This window comes from Scardinius erythrophthalmus, assembly GCF_964197995.2.
Source record: "Scardinius erythrophthalmus genome assembly, chromosome: 15".
NCBI classification, from domain to species: Eukaryota; Metazoa; Chordata; class Actinopteri; order Cypriniformes; family Leuciscidae; genus Scardinius; species Scardinius erythrophthalmus.
In genome coordinates this window covers 39,313,127-39,335,912 of record NC_138235.1, presented here as the reverse complement: position 1 = coordinate 39,335,912, position 22,786 = coordinate 39,313,127, and the positions used below count along the sequence as shown (strand labels likewise).

Genomic DNA, 22,786 nt, shown 5'->3' with positions numbered 1-22,786 from the left:
GTCATGCTTATATGATCTGATATAGTAGATAATACAGTATAACTGCTTGTCAAGACCAAGAAACATCATTATTAGTGTCATTTCCCCCATAAGAGACTAATCCAGATTCACTGAATTCAGAGTTACTGAACTGAATCTGTTAAATAGCAGATTCTGCATGATATTGTGAGTCAATCTACTCTGTCAAGTTATAACATGAAAAACATGCTTTTGTATATAATGTATAGCATAGGCTACATTCATACATTTATACTTGTTTTATAGTCTTTAATTTGCACATTGATTGAAGGAGAACATGGGCAGGATGAGGATTAACATGTTCCTTTTTTAATAAAACAAGAAATAAATGGCAGATAATCAAAATAGCAGCCCTTCATTAATATATCATTGTTAAAAAGCCAGCGTTTACAAGAGTTTTACACAGATGAGAAATAAAACTAGAAAAGTGACTTTATAAGTAAAAACATTAAAGGATGAAACATACCTGATGGAATAACATCCTCATCTTCTTCATCATCATCTTCATCATCATCATCATCATCGCTCTGTTCTTCCTCAGCTGTGGTTTCTCTCCTCATCTTCATCATCTTCAGTGGCATCAATTTATATAACAACTGTTCCTCTGAAGGAGACTATATTAAAGAATAAAAGACTTTTGTCAGACTGGATGTTCGAAAACTAAGAAACAAAATTTTTTAAATGACAGAAAACACACGTCACCACGCACATTGAATTTGTGTCACAAGAATGTTGTGTTATTTGTATATATGGTATTATTTGATGTTTGCATGTGTGAACTAGTATTTACTTGTATTTTATAAGGTGTTTTTATTACATTAAGGTGTTTTAATGAGTGTGTATTGCAGGGAATTAAACTGCATTTTCTAAATTCTGATTGGCAGTTGAGAGTTTGAGAGTTACCATGACGACTGCATCCTCAGACAACACAGAGCAGCGCTTCAATAACACTCGTTTCTCTCACGCTCATTTAAAGCTAAAGGTTAGTAAATCATCACATTTCAGAGGAAAAAACTGTTAATCAAATGCTTTAACGTCTAACTATTGCATTTTAAGTTAATGTTCATTTTATTAATCATTTTAGTATGTCATAGAGAAGTCTGATAGTGTATCGTTTAACTTACCTGAGATCAGTCTGCTGTGTGAAAGAGTCTGAAACATTTATTTATATGTATATTTATGGATGATAACACTTTAGTTACACTTTAGTCCAATTCTCATTGTTAAATATGCATTAGCATGTATATTACTAGGATATTATTTTTTTATTAGGACTTATAAAGTACATAATAATAGTCCAGGCGTTTTAGGAAAAAAGGGTGAACAAATTGCAACAGAATCAAACTCACCTGATTTTGTATCCTCAATATGTCCTGAGTAAGGGAAAAAAAGCCCCGAAGAATCCCATTAGGGGAAAGTTCCGAAAAAGACCCAAATATATCCTATTCATACGCCTATTCATTATTTTTCTCACATGAATAGGGTAAAAAAATTAACCTTTAGATATCACCATGAAAATTACTGAGTTGATTACTTATATCAAGACAAACAAAAAATGTATTAAGTTTTTTTTAAATTGTTTGTTAACATGGACAAACGGTGCATAATCTAATTACAGATGTGCTAATTTGCATAAATACCACAACAGGTCTAAACATTGGGTATAGCCAGGGGAAAATGTCTTGTTGAATCTTGTTGACAAATAACAGTAAAATACTTTATATTAAGGTCTGAATGGAACCCATTTAGGCTACCCATGAGCATTAATACATAGAGGCAGGAAGAAGTCCTTTAAACCAGCCTTTATTAATTTTTAAGAGATGGGGTTTGGGGATGGGTCCGTGGGACTGTTTCTGGGGGACGAATCTGAGGCAAGAACAGGAGACAATGGTAAGGAGAATGCAGAAGACAAAAGGTAAGTAAAATAAAAAGTAAATCCCCAGAAACAGTCCCACGGACCCAGCCCCAAACCCAATCTCTGCAATAATAATTAATAAAGGCTGTTTCTGGTTTCTAAAGTACTTCTTCCTGCCTCTATGTATTAATGCTCATTGGTAGCCTAAATGGGTTCCATTCAGACCTTAATATTAAGTATTTTACTGTTATTTGTCAACAAGATTCAACAAGACATTTTCACCTGGCTATACCCAATGTTTAGACCTGTTGTGGTATTTATGCAAATTAGCACATCTGTAATTAGATTATGCACAGTTTGTCCATGTTAACAAACAATTAAAAAAAAAACTTGTAATACATTTTTTGTTTGTCTTGATATAAGTAATCAACTCAGTAATTTTCATGGTGATATCTAAAGGTTAATTTTTTTACCCTATTCATGTGAGAAAAATAATGAATAGGCGTATGAATAGGATATATTTGGGTCTTTTTCGGAACTTTCCCCTAATGGGATTCTTCGGGGCTTTTTTTTCCTTACTCAGGACATATTGAGGATACAAAATCAGTTGAGTTTGATTCTGTTGCAATTTGTTCACGGTTGACCCCCATTTTGGCTTAAAATGCCTGGACTATAATGCCTTTATTATGGAAGACCATATTCTACATCCCATAATCCTACCCAATATCTTACTAACTATTAATAAGCAGTAATTAGGAGTTTGTTGAGGCGAAAGTCGTAGTTAATAGTTAGTTAAAAGTGAGAAGTCTTGTAAACTGGTCTAACTTGTGCATTTCCCCTTCAAAAACCTGAAATTCAAATAAATCCTCGTCCATAAAGCCATCAAAACAAGATCATTTTATGTTTGGAGTTGAAATAATACAACGCCACACATAACCGGAGCTGAACTGGAAAGAGAGTTCACACAGTCCCAAACACTTTTCCTTTACTATTGCTGTATGAGCCGTGGATCTCAGATACAGTGAGATATGTGTGATTTATGTCACTTGGAGAAGGAATATTTTCTCAGCTACTTTTGAAGGGCCGTCAGTGGAGAAATACATAATATTCTTTGAGTATTAGTATTATCAAAACTGCTCTCTTACTTCTCTTCATTGTTTTGTCAGTCATGGCGTCCTCCGCTGATCACAGGACTCACAACACTGTTCCTATAGAGGAGGAGAGTCGAGAGAAGAAGGTAAAGAGATGCAAACTAAACTCCTTAAACACAGTTTGAAATGCAGGTTTCCTATGTTGATGTTGGTGCAGGTCATTTTGAAGGGCTCGTAACTTTTATTTCAGCCAGTTTGATTGGACAAGCGGTGCAAGATGAGTCTTGAAATTGTGTTTTGCAGAAAAGAAAGATTATACATCTTAAATTTGTTTATATGCCAAAAGTTAATTTAGTCAACTTTCAAGAGTACACAGCTTAGAGACATGAACTAAAAGCCACCAAACTACATTTTTGAAGTCATTAAATGGTTTAAAAATAATTATTCAAATGACTAACATGGAATGAATATGAAATTAATATGGAATCTATACCTGTGTGTTTCTCTGTGTGTCTCATCAGCTGGATCAGACACGGATAGACGTTTATCAGATGATCCAGGACAGAATGAAGAAGATTCAAGAGATCCAGAACTCAATAGAGCTGAGAAAAGTGAGTGGAAGTAAAAATGCTAAATTAATATTGCATTATAACATTTCAATCTGCTTAATAAAGGTGCTCAATTAAATAAATTAATTGACATGATACCAGTAGATGAGGAGAGATTTTCAAAAAAAGTTTTTTATACTATTTCTTTAAACATGTAAATTACATAATAACCCTTAAAGGGATACTTCATTGATTAGCATTAAGCTTTGTATCAGTAGAAACCCGGTAGTATTTTCGAGTGACCATGCTTCCCTCCCTCATGTCCCCCTGAGACCAGAGATTTCTGTATTGTGTGTCTGGAAAAAAAACCTCAGATGACACTAAAATCATCATTTTGCATCATCTGAGGCTTTTTTTTTTGTCCAGAGGCGAGAGACTACAGCCAGTAGTAGGAGCTCGTTCCGCATGTTTTCAACCCGCCCATAGAGGGTGGGATCTCACTCACAGAATGTACAAATATTGTCAGCCATCTTTTTTTTTTAAGCTAAGCTAACAGTCTCTTGCTCTGTGGAGAAAGCTGAGTAGGGTGTCCATACCTCTTCCCGGACATATCCGGCCGTGATTTTGAGATTGCCCAAAATGTCCGGGTTTTGGCTTTTGCTTTTTACAGTCACCATTCATTATGTTTACATGAACAACTTTTGTTTCAATCGGACTGAATTCATTCCGATTGGTGAATCTGAATGTAGTGTTTACATGAACGCTAAACAAGTGATCGGTTGATGTGCGTTTTAGCATTGCTAAGAAAATTCCTGTGTTTTCGTCTCGGTCGGGATCCGTGTGAAGCAGAATGCATGACCTGCAAAGCTGGCACGTACGTGTCAGTGTCAAATAATGTAATAATGTAAACATAATGAATGCCGACTGTAGAAAGCAAAAGCCAAATCCCGGAAGATGATATGGCAGAAGAGAATTTTGAAGATCTGGAGCCTCATTTATAACCATTGCGTACACACAAAACAGGCCCTGGGGCCGGTTTCACAAAGATAGACTTTGACTATGGCTTAGATATAGTAGATCAGACCGTTGCACAAAAAGCACTTAAGACTCTTAAGACTGTTTGTTGGAGGAGTATAAATGACGGAGATTGTTTTTATGTTTCCACTGTTCGATCGCGCCCGTGCCATCTCTCTCTCTGACATACACACACACATTTGATACTTTTATTTTGACTGCGCGACGGACCTTTATTTTGGCGGCGCTGAGAACGCCAGAGCAAACAATGCTCGCATTCTCTGTGTTTATTAGTTAGCGATCTGTCTAACAGTACTGTTTAATATCTTATTAGATAGAACTGTTATAGAAAGTAGACAGTATATGAAAAAAAGGTTATTAGCCTACATAATCATGTTTGGCTTGGTCCCCTCAAAGTTGCGTTGGATTTTCTCTTCAGCATTTAAGGTTTAGAGACCCATCTATCACTGTTTTCCATGTTTGTATAGTTAGTTTATGGAGTAAATATATAGGCTATAATCTGTGTGTTTACATTCTAGCTGTTTTAAAAATGGCGGGTGCTGGTGTTCCGCGTGCGTTCGGTCAATCAGCGTACACTAACGTCACGGGTAGTTCCTATAGTGCTGGTTTAGACCCTACTCTGAAGTAGAACCTAAATTAGTTCCTCCAAATGGAGATCCTAGAACTAAAATCGTTCCTAGTTCCTGCGGTGCGAACACGCCGACATCCGGGTACTATAGCCAATAGTTCTAGGAACTGTGAAAATGTTCCTCCGGTCGGAAAGCGGCTATAGAGTCTAAAGGCCCGTTCACACCAAGGACGATAACTATAAAGATAACGATAAAGATATAATTCTAAAAATCGTTCTCCATATTAAAGAATAACAGAGTTCACACCACAACTATAATGATAAAGATATGAGGAACGATATCGTTGGGATCACTTTCAGAACGATTTTTTTCCAGCTGTCGAACGATAAAACGCTGACAGCCAATCAGAATCCATTCTAATTTAAAGGTCTCGCGCATTTAAAATGGATCTGGATCATCCGGGCGCGCGCGTGCTTAGAATAAAAAGACCGTTATCGGTCGCTGGTGTGGACGCATATATAGTTATCTTTATCGTTATCTTTATAGTTATCGTGCTTGGTGTGAACGGGCCTTTAGACCTAAGTTAGCCTGGGGGTAAGGTGTCTAATTTTTTTGGTCTAAATTAAGTCAGTCTTTATTTTTGTGAAACAGTCTAACTTGCATTAGACTGTCTATGAGCAAATTTTAGACTTGTCTAACACTATAGACCGGTCTAAAATAGCTTTGTGAAACCGGCCCCTGGAAGAGCACTTACAATGCATGTGTGATTTCTAAAAACAAACTTAATGGGAAAATGTGCGCACCAGCCCGCAAACTCTGACCCATGCGTACAAACATTTTGGAGATGGAGCAGTTTGGCGACACCGATGGTGAGCTGGAGTTAAATGTCTTTTTGGTCACTTTTAGACAGAAAATCTAAAGAAAATTATACATATATGTATAGAATATACTGTATATTGTACAGAAATACAATACAAATAAAATTTCACTCACCAAGCCTGTCACTTGAAGCAAATATCCATCCATTCTTAAATGTCTGTACCAGCGCGATGGGCCGTTTAGTGAAACTGACGCATATTTATCTAATGGCAGATGAAGTAAAACCGTAAGCCTTCATTATGAGTCCTAATCATTAATACAGTGCATGTTCACAATAACACAGTTAAATAAATAAAAGATTGAAACACTTAAATTACATGAAATCATTACTGAGAAGTTACGACATTTTTTCTATTCAATAAATATAAATATTTGTAGTGGGTGTGATGCTTTTGAACACTTTTCCTGTGACATGTTTTAATGTTTTAACTACAGAGAGAATTGCTTATCATGATAAAAGCAGATTGTCTGAGAACATATTTTCATGCCTGAAAATATTTTATTTATATTATATATTTATATATTATATTTAATCTGCTTATTTATTTTATAGAGAAAAACAGATAAAGAGAGATCCTCCAGTGTTGAGATCTTCACTGATCTGATCCGCTCCATTGAGAGATATCAGTCTGATCTGCTGAAGATGATGGAGGAACAGCAGAGAGCAGCAGAGAAACAGGCTGAAGATCTCATTAAAGAGCTGCATCAGGAAATCACTGAGCTGAAGAGGAGAAACACTGAGCTGGAGCAGCTCTCACACACTGACGATCATCTCCATCTCATACAGGTCTGTCAACATCTGTCATAATGTACAATATTACAGGACCGGTCTTTCGAAATTAAACAGAACGAAACAGTAATAATGTCAAATTTGAAAAAATAACAATAATAAAATAATTGTCTCTCCTGCTGTAGATGTGCTCATCCCTGGACAGTCGTCCACACACCAAGAACTGGACTGAGATCAGGATTGACTCTGATGTGAATGTGAACTCTCTGTATAGAGCCCTGACTCATCTGAAGAAAACTCAAGAGACACTGAATGAAAAACTCAATCAAACTGGTATGTGAAATTTAAATACAGTCACGATAAAGTTCAGAGTGAGGAAGGAAGAAGGCTGGGTTGGCTTACTGAGGCTTGTGCTTTTTATTATTTCCACAAATGAAACAAAAACAGAACTTGTGCTCTCTGCGCTCTCAACAAACTTCTGAACAAAGTGACAGCAGTTTCTCAAGCAGTATCACAAGTTCAAACAGCACGAGTCCTCAGTCCAGGTTCTCTCATTACTTCCCGTTTCCCTTTGGCTCTTATCCGGTCTCTCCGCACTTGAACTACTTACTCACTGCTCATCTCCCGACTCTCTCTCCCTGCTGACACTGCTCCATCCACTGGAGCGGATCTGGTGCTTCCTTTTAGTCAAGTCAGTCAGCAGCTGGTGAGGTCTGAATAATTAGGCACAAACCTTCTGTAATAACCCACCAGCCCCAGGAACTGCCTTACCTCCTGTTTGGTCTTGGGTCTCGGGCAGGTTGCAACTGCTGCAGTCTTACTAAATTGGGGACACACCTGTCCATGACCCAAGTGGAAGCCCAGATACTTGACCTCCACACAGCTAACCACACACTTCTTCTGGTGGACCATCAGGCCGGCCACCCTTAGCGCTCTCAGAACAGCACACAGATGCTCCATATGACTAATTACTGTAGGATTCTTCTATTACTCCCATGTCTAGAATCGCCTCTAATTCAGTCTGAACGACCTTTTTTTGTGTATTCAGGTAGACGATATGGCCGGCTGCATACCACCACGCCCGGCTCAATCTCAATATGGTGCTGAATCAGGTTCATTTGACGAGAACACGACTACAATTTCTACTTGCAACCTGGCTACATCAGTGAGCTGCGAGGGCGAGAGGTAGAGGTCTTCACAGTGAACCCGAGACCCGTCGACCCGGGACCCGACCCGGGACCCATACGGGTTCGGGTCTATATTTTAAATGATCAGCCGGGTCCGGGTCGGGTCCGAATCTATTACTTCGGGTCCCGGGTCTGTTTAACATTGTGTGTAATACCCGTGCGATCGGAGTCATCAGATCAGACTCGGAGAAAACCCGGCCGTGATTAGACACTGCTTGTGTTTTTTTTGTAACTTGCAACTTGTGAAATTAGGAAACTCAAAATAAATTGCGTTAAAAAGCATATTTTAGGTAGATCCAGCTAACGCGCACGTGCAGTCTCAAGCGCGTGTCATGTTTCTATGGCAACCCGTTACCAAAGCTTCAGTGAGGGAGCGCCAAACCGCGCTTTAGATTTTACAATATAAATTAACCGCCTTGTTTAATCTTAACGTTTTAGTGGTCAGATGCAGACTCGATGCAGAGCAGAGAGCACAGGTAGATGATAGCAAATAAATAACGTCAGCGGCCATGGCACTAAACGAGCAATCGTTATTATTGTTCAAAAGGGCAAATAGTCAAAGTTATTATGCGAGTTAACCCGAGTCAGAATGTAAGTTACATGTGCTCACCGTGACATCAAGTGGATTTTTGAAGCTGAAATAATGAGTGGATTAAGCTTGGACTTGAAATAACGAGAGGAATAACATGGATAACTTTCTTGTCGGAGGATTGTATGCATGATCACAGCCAGTCAGGTAACGTTAACGTTACAAGGAAGGGAGAGGAGACTATACTACGCTACCACAGCTCCTTAAAATAGGTAAGACAAAAAGTTGTATTTTTCGCAAAGGGTTTATTGACTTGTAATAGCAGTTTAAGGTGGAATATGTGACAATCGGGTCCAGTCGGGTCTGTGTCTTCCCAGCGGTTTCGGGTCCAGCTTTCAAATAATAGACGGGTCCGGGTCGGTTCGGTGTAGCACATTACGGGTCTCTTTCGGGTCCGGGCATGAATTTTTGGACCCATGAAGACCTCTAGCGAGAGGTGATCTCCTCCTGGGGAAAGAGCAAGGGATTGGATTTTGGTGATCACTTCAGGCATGAGATCTTCTTCCCCACCATCGCTGGCATCACTGACTCCGCCTCACTCCATTTTTTAAGGAGGCTGAGGTGATATATTTGATGTGCCTTGCTCCTGTCTGTTCAACTAACCTCATAATTGAGATTGGGGTTAGGGTGTTCCTCACCATGTGACCTCAAAGGGTCCTTGACACTTGACGAGTAATTTCGAACTAGACGTAGGGAGCAATACAAGTACTTTATCTCCCGGTGAAAATTCACACAGTCTGGTTCCCAGCTGACACTGTTTGTCCTGGGCCTGTAACAAATTCTCCATAGAGAGCTGCCCCAAAGTGTGGGGTTTTAATCTCAGGTCCAGCATATACTGAATTTTGTTTCTCCTTCCAAGTTTCTCTCAGGACGTCCAGCAAGCTTGCAGGACCTTGCCTGTGAACAAGAGGGGCTCCAGCCATTTGTCCCAATTTTTGGCGTCTTCATGAACAAACTTTTGAATCATGGTTTTCAATGTGCAGTTAAATCGTTCCTCCAGACTGTCTGTTTGTGGGCGGAAAAACGCTGGTGCGAATTGATGTAATGCCCAACTAAACACGTATGGTTTGTGTAATGTCCGTGACATGAATGCCGTGCCCTAATCAGTGAGAATCTCTTTTGGGATTCCCACTCGGAAGATTAAACAAAACAGTGCGTCCGCTGCGCTTTTTGCAGAAATGCTGCGGAGTGCAACTGTCTCTGTGTGTCGTGTTATTGTGTTGTCCATACCAATTCTCTTGAAGGGGACCTGCATTAGAGGAAGAGGGTGCAAAGGTTTTAGAGAGGCATCACTTGCACACTTTCTCGTGAAAAATTGACTGCCCTAAAGGTCCTGCCATAGGATTACAGTAAGCCGCCTAGAAAAGCATTTCTCAACGGTATTCGGCTACTAAAAATTGGGTAGTATCCTGCTTGGTCTGAGCCTCTTGGGTCACTCGATACAACCTATCTTTTAAAATAGCGAAATATGGATAGGAGAGCGGCCGAGCTGGTTGGAGAAGCTGACCATCGATAGAACAGACCTGTTCAAAATAATTTTTAATGTCTCACCCTGAGACTGATCCAGGGGAAAATCATCACACTCTATGAGGATTAGCCTCTCAATAGTGCTCTGTTCCCCTGACTCAGGTCTCGTCTGTCCCGCAGCTTCTCCCAACTGAGCGACCGCCCTCCTTTCCCACTCTCTGTTCTCATCTGCACACTAAATACCCCAATAAATGACTAAATCAGCGAATGTCTGAGGCGCGGGTTAACTGCGCCCTCTACAGTATTCTTTTGTCCCTGAAATTGAACAACAGCAGACATTATTGGATATTTCACAACATCCCTGTGCACACACCGCACCTGAACCATGCAGCTCTTATCCAGTGCCTCAGATTGAATCAGGCTTTAATGGATCGAGGTTAGTTTACATCCTGATTCCGCCATAGATTGATTAGTACCCCTCTTAATACTCACGGGTATTTGTAACAACCCAGCTTGATCTGGGGCAGCCTGCGGTGCGTCCAGGACTCGAATCAGGGTCCCCACTTCCATTACTGGACACCTGTATGTCCCGGGTCCCCTTAACACCAACAGGACGGGCTAGACCTCCCTGCCGCCGTAGTGGCAGAAAGTGGATCAAGGAATGGATGTGGAGAGAGAGGAGGAATGGAAGCTGACGCTTAGCCAGCACTGGCCACCCCCGCCCCCCTGGGTGGTATATTCTGGCCAGCTGAAGGTTCATGAGCCTGACCACCCAACCCTTTGGGATGGGACTTGAGGAGGGACATTCAAACGGGACCTAGGGAAAGGGGGAGAGAGAGAGAGAGAGAGAGAGAGAGAGAGAGAGAGAGAGAGAGAGAGAGAGAGAGAGAGAGAGAGAGGATTCACCAACCCCGGGGCACGCCACCATCTGGTCCTCCTCAGTCCAGTATCTCTCATTTACTTCCCGTTTCCCAGTGGCTCTTATCCGGTCTCTCCATACCAATTACGGCAACAAGACACAGGTGTTCGTCATTTTGCAATTGACCAGGTTACCACTACTCTCCCGACTCTCTCTCTCGCTCCAGACCTCGCTGAACAACGCCCCCTTCGCCACAACAGTGTATAGATTTTTTTTGTTTTTGTCAGTAACTAAGAAAATATTATTTTCAAGGAATATTCTGGGTTAAATCTATGTCATGCTGGTGATCAGCAGAAACTATATTTAGTTTCAGTTTTTAAAGGATGTCACTGTTTCAAAAATATAATCGGTAACATTTTATAATAACTGCATGCTATTAATCATTAGTTAAGCATTACTAAACAGTTAATTCATCATTTATAAAGCATTAATAGACATTAATAAGCAGTTTATAAATACAGCTATAAATGCTTTACTCTTGATTCATAAGCAAATCTATAATGTGTTTAATAATTGCATTTTCATTTTTTATTAATGATCAATTTATCATTTCTAAATGAAGTATAGCATTATTTACAAACAGTGTTGTCATTGATTCATAAGATCACTTAGAAAGTGTAAGTAAATGTAATGCAGGAAGTTATAAAGCATTTACTATTGGTCAGTTAACTATTTTTGTGAGCTCATCTAAAGTGAGGACTATTCACACCTTGTAAAGCATTTACAAAGGAGATTTAAAGGCTCATTGATCTTCTAAATAGAAAAAGGAAACAAACACAACACAGTGATACAGAACATAAAAATATTTAACAGCCTTTAAATCTCCTTTGTTACTGCTTTACAAGGCATAACTAGTCCTCACTTTAGATGAGCTCACAAAAATAGTTAACTGACCAATAGTAAATGCTTTATAACTACCTGAATTAATCATGAATTACAGTAGAAATACATGTTAATAAAGCATTTATTAACACACTAAGTAACTATTAGTATATGTCTGAATAATAATGTATTTAAACAGTTAATCATTTACTTACACTTTCTAAGTGATCTTATGAACCAATGATAACTCCTAAATAACTGTTTGTAAATAATGCTATACTTTATTTAGAAATGATAAATTGATCATTAATAAAGTCTGAAAATACAAGTATTAAACACATTATAGATATGCTTATAAATCAAGAATAAAGCATTTATAGTTGTATTTATAAACTGCTTATTAATGTCTATTAATGCTTTATAAATGATGAATTAACTGTTTAGTAATGCTTAACTAATGATTAATAGCGTGCAGTTATTATAAAGTGTTACCATATAATCATTAAACAACTAACCCTGTCATATATAAACTTTAACTCATGACCATTTAAAGCAGTTTTGCTTGAAATACTAGATCAGAATGTGTAACTATCTGTATACAAACTATAATGACACATATTACTGAATTGTTAATAGTAGAGCTTTGATAAAAAATACAAGCTTCAAATTTCTTCACTTAAATCCTCATTATGTTTTTCCCATAGACCTCCATTGTAAGTATATTTACTGTAAACACATTCTGCATTTTGTTTTACAAACGAAGGGGCGAGCAACATTTACATGCCACTGATGCTGCCAGTAGAGAGAAACTCACTGTTAACCTGAAACTATTGCTATAAATAATTCATCATTATATTGTCATCTCTGTCCACAGGGTTGATGTTTGTGCAGAAGTTTGCAGGTACAGTGTGATTGATGCAATTTTCCTCAATACACTCACAATACTGTGTTAATCTATATTATAGACTGTACATCTGAAATGTCTGATCTCTTTCAATGGATTTGACTCTGGATCCTGAAACAGCAGATCCATATATCATCCTGTCTGATGATGGAAAACAAGTCAGTTGTGGAGGCATTGAGCAGGACGTCCCAGAAAACCCAAAGATAGTTGATAAGAGTTGTGTTCTGGCAAATCAGGGATTCAGTTCAGGGAGATTTTACTATGAGGTGCAGGTGAAGGGAAAGACTGAGTGGGGTTTAGGAGTGATCAGAGAATCCATTGACAGGAAGGGGGAGACTGACAGTTTGCCGAGTCCTAAGGATGGAGTCTGGATTCTGGTGCAGATTAATGAGGATCTAAATGCAGTTAGTGATAATCCACCAGTTATGTTCCCTCAGAGAGTGAAACCTGAGAAGGTTGGTGTGTTTGTGGATTATGAGGAGGGTCTGGTCTCTTTTTATAATGTGGAGTCCAGATCTCTTATCTACTCTTTCACTGGTCAGACTTTCACTGACAAACTCTATCCATATTTTAGCCCAGGTGATAATGATGAAGGTGAAAACTCAAACCCACTGATCATCACTCCTGTCAGATAAAAAAAAAAAAAAAAAAAAAAACTTGCATTCTGAAAAGATTAACTATGGATGTGCTGTTTAAAAAATAAAAGTATATTTTACTTACAATTATAAAGAAAATGTAAATGTGATCGACAAAATGTGTACAAGAGGAAACTAAAACAAGAACTATAATAAAATATTATAGTTATGCACATTTGAATGGCTGATTTGTTATGAGTCTATATTTCTAGTCAAGACAATGACTTCCTTGCTTTTCTCAGTCATTATTACTTTGCTTTTTTATCTACTATACAATTTTATATGATTACATATATATGTTGAATTTCTACATACTATGCTACATTTCCAGAGTGTTTCTCCATGTTATTTTGTAAGAAAATCTCTGAAGCCATTTTCTCTCTCTCCTCTTCAGCTTTGGTTTATATTTTAATGACTGCATCATCTGAAAGTGTTCAATTCTATATGTCTTGTAAACCAAAAAACTTTCTAGTTATTATGCAAATACACATTGTAGAACAATGAATATCTGATCACATAAACGTTACAACAGACAGACAGGATATAATTTAAACATGGAGGATCTTGTTGAATTACATCAGTGGTTCTCAACTCCAGTCCTCGGGACCCACTGCTCTGCACATTTTCACTCTAAAAACCCCTGGGTCAAAAATAACCCATATTGGGTTATTTTTGACCCAACTCCTGGGTTAAAAAGGGACCAACTAATTTATGGGTTATTTCAACTCAGAAAATTGGGTTATGCTTTTTGACCCAAATTCTGGGTTAAATACCTGACCCAAATGTTGGGTTTAAAAAACCCAACATCTGGGTAGAAATAACCCAAAAATTAGTTGATCCTTTTTTAACCCAGGAGTTGGGTCAAAAATAACCTAACTTAACCTCACTATCCCAGTATGCCTTATTTCAGAAAATAAAACTTTGTTTTACATTATATTACACACTTCAAGCACTTTTACATTTTTATTGCTTAAAATTAAAATCTATATGAAAAAACACACACTTGGACATGTTTATTTTCCTATTTATTTTAGGTCACACTGTAATAACAATATTAGAAATAAAAAATAGAAAAATAAACAACAATTCTCAGAAGAGCCTCAGGAATTTAAGCCTGGGGCCAACTTTGGGGACAAGATTTTTGATAGTGTCCTCATCAAAGAGAAGAAATGCCTCCTCATCTATGTCTTCATCTGAAAGACAGAAAACAAGACAACATGAGTATTGTTATTAAGTTGAGACAATTGTGAACCACTCACCAGACACTCTTTCATTATCAAGCTAACAAATAATCACTTTTAAGGGAATGCAGTGGCTTTTTTTTTTTTTTTACGTGGCCCAAATTGCTAGTTAACTAATGTGGTTCTTTTGCAGCATTAACGTTACCCATTTTGTGTGTGTCACGGAGCGCGCGCCTGTCACTGAGCGCGCGCCTTCACCTCTCTCCGGTCTCATTCGCTCCTTGTCACCTGAATTCTAGAACTGCAATTCCCATCTTTCCCCCCTGCTATCATTAGTTCCCAGCCCTGCCTGGTTTTTCCACTCAGCATCATCACATCCACCTGTTAATCATTATCCACCCTTTATCTGGACTGCCTTGTTCTTTGTTTCTTTGTGAAGTGTTGTTTTGCCACGCTGCATGTTGCTCCGTGTTTCCTGGGTGTTTTATGCTCAGTGCTTCCTTGTTTCGTTACCTGCTTCAATAAAGTTCTGCAGATGGATCCGACTGCCTCTACTCCGTCATTACAGAACACTTCACCACTACAGGATCCAGCAGACCTCCAGAGTCTTGTTTCCGAGGTTAATTCCCAGGCATCTGTGTTAATCACACACCAACAACAGCTGGCCAAGTTAACGAATCTCACCGAAGAACTTGTGAGGTCCGTTCATACCCTCACTCTGCAGAGCGCGGTCGCTAATTCCGCTCAAGCTCCCGCTGCACCTGTGCACGTCACATCAAGCATGAGTACGGCTTCAAGCAATCCCAAATTATCCCTTCCTGAGAAGTTTAATGGCTCACCAGCTGCCTGTAGAGGATTTCTGTTGCAGTGTGAATTATTCGTCAGCCAGCAACCCCAGCTTTATCCCAATGACGCGTCCCGCGTTTCATTCATCTGCTCATTGCTCACCGGGAGGGCGTTGGAGTGGGCGACTGCTCTCTGGTCTGGTGGTCATCATACCTTTCCCTCCTTTAACGTGTTTATGTCTCAATTCAGAGAGGTATTTGAACATCCCGCGGGCGGTAAGGAACCAGGGGAACAGCTCCTCACATTAAGTCAAGGGAATTCCACCGCGGCTGATTACACGCTTTCCTTCCGCACCCTGGCAGCACAGACGGGGTGGACAGACGCACCTCTTAAACTGCTGTATCGAAGGGGGCTGCAAACGCATCTGCAAGGGGAATTGGCTTGTCGCGACGATGGGATGTCCCTCAGTGAACTTATGGAGCTTGCCATCCGTCTCGACAACCTCATCCGCTCCCGACGCACGCCTCTCTCCTCCTGTCTTTTCACTCGTCCTTCTTCCGGCACGGAGTACGAGCCCATGCAGGTCGGCTTCACACATCTCACCACGGAGGAACGTGAGAGAAGGATGCGGAATAAATTATGCCTGTACTGTGGCCAAGCCGGTCATCAGAGAGCTTCATGTCCTGTGAGATCCAGATCCAGTGATACTTCTACGGTGAGTCCTTTGATTAATTCTCCCTGCTCTCTCACCCTCGAAGTTTCATTGTATTTTAATGAAAATAGTTGTGAAACAAGAGCTTTAATTGACTCTGGTGCCGCTGGTAATTTTGTCGATTTGGAGTTTGCCTTGTCTAAAAATATCTTTCTCATTCCTTGTGAGTCTCATGTGGCAGTGGCCGCTCTGGATGGACGCCCCCTGGGGACAGGGGAGGTACAATACATCACGCAGCCTCTGACGCTCAACTTCGGGTCTCGTCACACGGAGAGAATTCAGTTGTACACGATCAACTCACCACTTTTTCCAGTAATTTTGGGATTGCCATGGCTGGAGAGACACAACCCCCTCTCTTCCCGTGGTCAGGAGAGCCGTCAGACCTCCCTGCGGTGGATACGTGGTTGCAACGCAGCGAGGCCACTTGGAATACCGCCCATGTCCATCTGCGACGTGCCATCCGCCACTTTCGACTTCATGCGGATCGAAGGAGACGTGAGGGTCCTCGGTATAGGCCCGGACAGTGGGTGTGGCTTTCCACCCGTGATCTGCGTTTAAGGCTCCCAAGCAAGAAGTTATCCCCTCGCTTCATTGGGCCCTTCAAGATTCTTCGGCAGATCACTCCGGTCTCGTTTCGTTTGGCTCTCCCAGCATATTATAGAATCTCACCCACCTTTCATATGTGTCTTTTCAGACCCGCTGCCGCTCCCAGGAGAGAGGAGGTCCAGGAGGGGATCGGTTCCGTGCAGGCTCCCCCAATTGAGGTCGGAGGCGAGGAGGCGTACCGGGTACGAGATATCCTGGACTCCAGACGTCGCGGCGGGGTACTGCAATACTTGATTGACTGGGAGGGCTATGGCCCTGAAGAACGTTCCTGGGTCAGGTCTCAGGACGTCCTGGACCCTGTTCTTCTTACCACCTACCATCATACTCACCCAGATCGTCCTGCCCCAAGACCCCGTGGAAGACCCCGTCGTCGTTCAGGTCCTCGCTTCCGGAGCCGCTCGCAGGGTGGGGGCTCTGTCACGGAGCGCGCGCCTGTCACTGAGCGCGCGCCTTCACCTCTCTCCGGTCTCATTCGCTCCTTGTCACCTGAATTCTAGAACTGCAATTCCCATCTTTCCCCCCTGCTATCATTAGTTCCCAGCCCTGCCTGGTTTTTCCACTCAGCATCATCACATCCACCTGTTAATCATTATCCACCCTTTATCTGGACTGCCTTGTTCTTTGTTTCTTTGTGAAGTGTTGTTTTGCCACGCTGCATGTTGCTCCGTGTTTCCTGGGTGTTTTATGCTCAGTGCTTCCTTGTTTCGTTACCTGCTTCAATAAAGTTCTGCAGATGGATCCGACTGCCTCTACTCCATCATTACAGTGTGAATGACATCTTTTCTTTCATTAAAAAGTGTAATGACATTAATGCAAAGGTGAATATCTTGCCCATTCTTATGCATAACAGCTTAAAGACAAGGCACAACAAAATCTTGCACTGACACATTTAAGTCTTATTAAAAAAAAAGTAGGTACAGAGAGATGATGATATAAGGGCAATAAGAGTAAAATGCTCACCTCTAAAATTCTCTGTCAGCTCAGACAGCTGCCACTCAGTTAGCTTATCAGCGACAAACTGTCCATTCAAGATGACCTGGAGAAAACATAGCAATATAGAGGTTAGGTTAGCAACAATTTGAAGACTTGATCCGCTTCTTTAACTCTCACTACTTCAGCCAGTAGAGCACTGTATAATATGATAAGCACGGCGCAGCTGGTCAACTTAACTCAACTATTGTGTTGCATCGTCGCTCTGTAGCCGCGGCTATGGGGCTCGCACACGGGACGAGAAGCGCCGCGTCGCGTCTCTAGGACAACTCGAGGTATCGCTCACCGGACGTGCAGTCTCTCAAGGGGCTCACACACACATTATTCTCTATGAGTGTACACACACCGGCGGCACCATCCGGCGTCTGTCCGCGACACCCATAGATATATACATATATAGTATCTATGCGCGACACCCAGCAACGGCTCAGGACCGTGTTCAAAATCGCGTCCGGTGTGTGATAACGTTACCTCGAGTTGTCCTAGATGTTGTCGTGATAGCCACGGCTACATGCCAACCACAGAATTACCACGGCTAACGCTAGTCTCAACGTATTTTTTTTTAGCAAATGGTGATAAACTAGCAACAGGGACATGGACACAGAAAAGTTTACATTACATCAACACTGAAAATACTCTCTTACCTTGAATATAGATGAAGTTGCACCGATGAAGCACAGGCCAAAATGGATCGAGCGCGAAAGCGACGGTTATTTCAAACTACTGTTGTTGTGAGAAAATTCCAGAACAACTGCGGGCGGGCGAGAGAGAGAGAGAGAGAAAGCCAACCCTATAACCCAGAACATGGGTTACTCTTTGAAAAATAACCCAGAAACCCAAACAACCCATGAATTGGGTCAAAATATTAGCCCTATAACCCAGAAAATGGTTACTCTCTGAAAAAATAACCCATCATTTCAACCCAACACAAATAACCCAGAAAATGGGTTGAAGAAATAACCCAGGAGTTTTTAGAGTGTTGTATGTCTCCCTTATTTAACACACCTGAACCAGATCATCAGCTCATTAGGAGAGACTCCATGAACTGAACTGAGTGTGTCAGATAAGAGACATACAAAATGTGCAGAGCAGTGAGTCACGAGGACTGGAATTGAGAATCACTGAATTACATTAACTGTGAATGAAAATACAGAATTATTATTCAATGCAGATGATCCTTTAATCTAGTACATATTCTTCAAGAGAAGCGAGAGCATTAGAAGGCTTCACAATGACAGTGTTTTAAATCCAGCTTTTTACTCTTTAAATATCATATTTAATGCAGTACAATTTATGTTTTGAAGCAAATCTACAGTGCATGAACACGTCACAGCTGAAATTAAACTGCTGTTAAACACTGAAAGTCTTACCCATACGGGATCTTTCTGACGCTCCGCATTCCCAATCCCTCTATATGGAACAAAACGTTCCTCAACACTTGTGACAGCGGGTTCTGGAACGTGATCTTGACCGTCAACTCTTTACCCACCACAGCGCCCTCTAGAGGCGGAAACATACAAACACAATCAACAGAAGAAGAGATTATTTTTGTGATGAACTGAATCCAGATACGACGTCTTTAGATGTTTCACCAGGTCGAGCATCAACACTAAACGCAATGGATTCTCACATGAAGTAACTGAGCGTATCATGCAAGTCTGAATGTGCAAAATAGAGAATGATATTCGAAATCTAAGATAAATTGAGTCTTTTCCTCACTTAGTCTTTGAAATGTGTGAGGGAAACCGGAGCATCCAGAGGAAACCCACGCTGACACGAGATGTTTCTTGTTTCTTGAGCACCAAATCAGCATATTAGCAAGAGTTCTGAAGGATCTCGTGACACTGAAGACTGGAGTATGTAAGGCTGGACGCTTAAGCTCTGATAGGAGAGCATAGGATTTGAACTGAACGCTCAGATAACATCAGTTTGTCTAAATAATGATCCAGAGCCTCTGTGACTCATCAAGCAGAGTGTGACTAACTCAGAGGTTTAGAGTTGAACACACAAGGGTCTAAAAATGTGTAGTTTTAGTTCACTACCACAGTGATTAATGAATGAACCTAAGTTATCACTTTAGCTTCTTAAGGTCCACACTGTGTCCGAAATTTTTGTATGCGTTTTTTTCGTATTCGTCATCCTTAAAATTCATCACACACAGAAACCTTGCACACTGAGTCCGATGCGTATTAATTCATCCGTCGCGAAAAAAATTCACAAAACAATACAAAATTGAGTCTCCAAGCAGTGAGGGTGATTTTGTTGTCCTCTCTCTTCTTAAAAAGAGAAAAAGAAAGAGGAAATTTGGGTCCATCCAATCCTGAGATTGCGTCGAGAGGAAGGAGAGTTCACTGCGGGATTATCACGAGCGATTCACAGTTTACTTCAGGATGTCAGTGGCTCAGTTTGATGCTTTGCTAGCGATACTGGAGCCACATATAAAAAAAGACCACCAATTTATGTGAACAAATTGATCCTGGACAGTTCTTGATCTCGGCGTTCGCTTGTACGGTGGCTCTGAATTGTCACAATACCTCTCAACATGCTTTCTACAGATGCGAAAAACGCAGAAAATTGAACCCGATACGGATTTTATTTTTTATGATGGACGAATGTTTCGGAGGCGGTGTGTAAACATGATTGACACAAGGTGGTTGCATTTAATTTTTAAAGTACAGGCGGTTACAAAATCCTCGCTTCCGCATAAAAAGTGAAGAATATTTTGGCCTTTAGCTCAATTCTCCTCAGACGGACCGTAAATTTTAAATTGTAGAGATTCGCACTTCAGGATAGTGACATGTGCACTCGTACAGTGACAACAGTTTTATTAAAGCTAACAGATTATTATTATTATTATTATTATATTAAGGTCTTAGAAACTTTTTTAGTAGGGGTGTGACGAGACGCTTACTCCACGAGACAAGACGAGACACGAGATTGGGTTCACGAGAACGAGACAAGACGAGATTTTTACACAATTTTTAAGAAATCCTCAATGATGAAATATATGAATGGAAAATAGTGTTTTATTCAACTGAAAATCACAAAATGCAAAACAATTTAGGTGCATTTTGAAATCAACTTGTAATGAATGTTATTTTACTTCTATTTTAATTCTATGCAGTAAAGGACATGCAAACACTGCTAAATGTTTTGCTATAAACTCTACCGTCTGGCATCCCCTGTACGATTTCATATGAGAAATCTAACTCCTTTCCACAAATCGAACATAAAAAAAAATATAACAGTATGAATAAAATAAATATAAATAACTGAAATAACACTTTAAATGCAAACAGTAAGTGTGTATCCATAATCAAAGTAGGCTACTGCACTCTCAAAACTACAAGTTCAAACAGAAACACATTTTTTCTTCAAGCATGAAAAAGAGATAAATTAACTACACAGAACAGTAGACATATAAGCATGTCTACGATTGCTGGCAGCAGTTGAGACCTTTTTGAGGGCTGCACGATATGAGGAAAAGCTGCGATGTGCGATAACATTGTTTAATATTGCGATGTCGTTATGACTTGTGATATATGAATGTTAGCTATACTGTTCCCATGTCTTAGTGCTTTAATAGGTTCTTTGCGTGATAGGTCAAATGTTTATTACCTGCCTGGTTCAGATTACACTATTTTAGCGCGATTTTGGCACGATCCGTTTCGTGGAGATTAAAGGACAACGGGCGTCGGGACGCAAGATTCGATCGTTTCGTTTCGTAGGCTATAGTGATAGTGGGCGACAACCTACGCGTCTGCGATGCTTCAGGACATCACGACAGAAAGACTAGCATGTTTATTTTTAACGGTCCTCCACGACGGGTTGAGTGTGTGCGAGAGTAAGTGAGAGTGCGAGCAACAGTGAGTGTGCGTGTGTGCGCGCGGGAGTGAGCGTGCGTGTGTGTGTGTGTGTGTGTGCGCGCGCGAGTGAGTGAGCGAGGGACAGTGATTGTGTGTGTGTGCCCGGAGTGTGTGTGTGATTGGCCCGGCACACAAATGATTTAAAAGTGGCAGGGGCATATTGAATACTAATTTCACCCTCATGCTCCATCACGCTGACATCAAAACAACTCACGAGACAAAAGGCTTGTTTGAGATGCGCCTTGCCTCGCCTGAAATGTAGTCGAGAGTAGGCGGCTGCAGTGAGAGGAGGAGTGAAAAAAGCGCAGGCAAGCCGGACAGATCTCTCTTCTCGTAGTGGATCTGACACCTGCGAGATCAAAGATGGATATCGCGGGATTCACGCTCGTGCACAGTGTTGCTAATAAACTGGATGTAATTCAATTTATGTTGTTTTTATATGAAAATAAATAAAATGAACAAGACACCCAAAGTACTTGTTATTTAATTCCATTCCAAATACATGTTTCCCAGACAGCAAGCCAACATTGAATAAACATTGTTTTTCCATCTGAATCATCATTATGGTTGATATTGAAATTTCAATGCAAAATAAATGTTGAATCACCATTACCATATCGATGAAAACCTGATGTTATTAATGTTGATAGCAACAATATTGGAACAACATTGATCTATAGTTATCTTTATGATTGATTAAGCATTGATATTTGGTTTACCGGGCGATCGCTGAATGTGTTGAAAAGTCATTGATTTATAGTTGACCGGGAAACGACGCTGTTGTTGAAGAATCATCGGCATATAGTTGACCGGGAAATATGATTGAAAATGCATCGATATAGTTGACCGGGAAATATGATTGAAAATCCATCGATTTTTGGTTGACCGGAAGATCGACACCAACGTACTGCACCGGACACAGCTCATTTCTGGACCTTGGCACAAGCGTACAGGTAAGCTTGCTTAATGTTCGATATGAATGAATTGTGCCAAATCAAATACTGTTAGGTTGATCGTTAACATGATGGTCAGTGTAACCGACGCAGTGCTGCTGTCACTGAAATTTTTGTTTTGTTTTATTATACCATGTGTCAAAATCTGCCAAAAGTACTTCGCGGTTCTCTTCTAGGCTATAAAGTTAGCAAAACCTCCGAGTCCCGTCTATTTTTGTGATAGCTAGCTCAAAATACATGTCTGCTGTACCCATTGCTAGTGTCGTGAAATCTATTAACACAGCACCGCTATTTCTTCTGTTCTGACCGCCGGAGAACACCGACGGAACCAACGCTAGCATACTGCTCCATCTAGCGCTACCCACAGAAGTGACCGCGGCGGGCCAGAATTACACAGAAGACATGTAAGTTACCTTTACTTTATTCAATGCAGAACTGTCTTGA

The 22,786-nt window shown here is 40.6% G+C and overlaps 1 protein-coding gene across 1 annotated transcript in view; it reads left to right on the top strand.

Annotated features, from left to right (window-relative positions):
- Window positions 1-22,786, top strand: part of LOC308703258 (E3 ubiquitin-protein ligase TRIM39-like) — a gene marked incomplete at both ends in the record, with an annotated part of 56,383 nt that overhangs the window by 14,815 nt on the left and 18,782 nt on the right. The window contains 2 exons of the mRNA XM_081386579.1: window positions 6,549-6,782; window positions 6,911-7,058. Coding sequence (XP_081242705.1) covers window positions 6,549-6,782; window positions 6,911-7,058 — 382 coding nt within the window. The remainder of the gene's footprint in view (window positions 1-6,548; window positions 6,783-6,910; window positions 7,059-22,786) is intronic.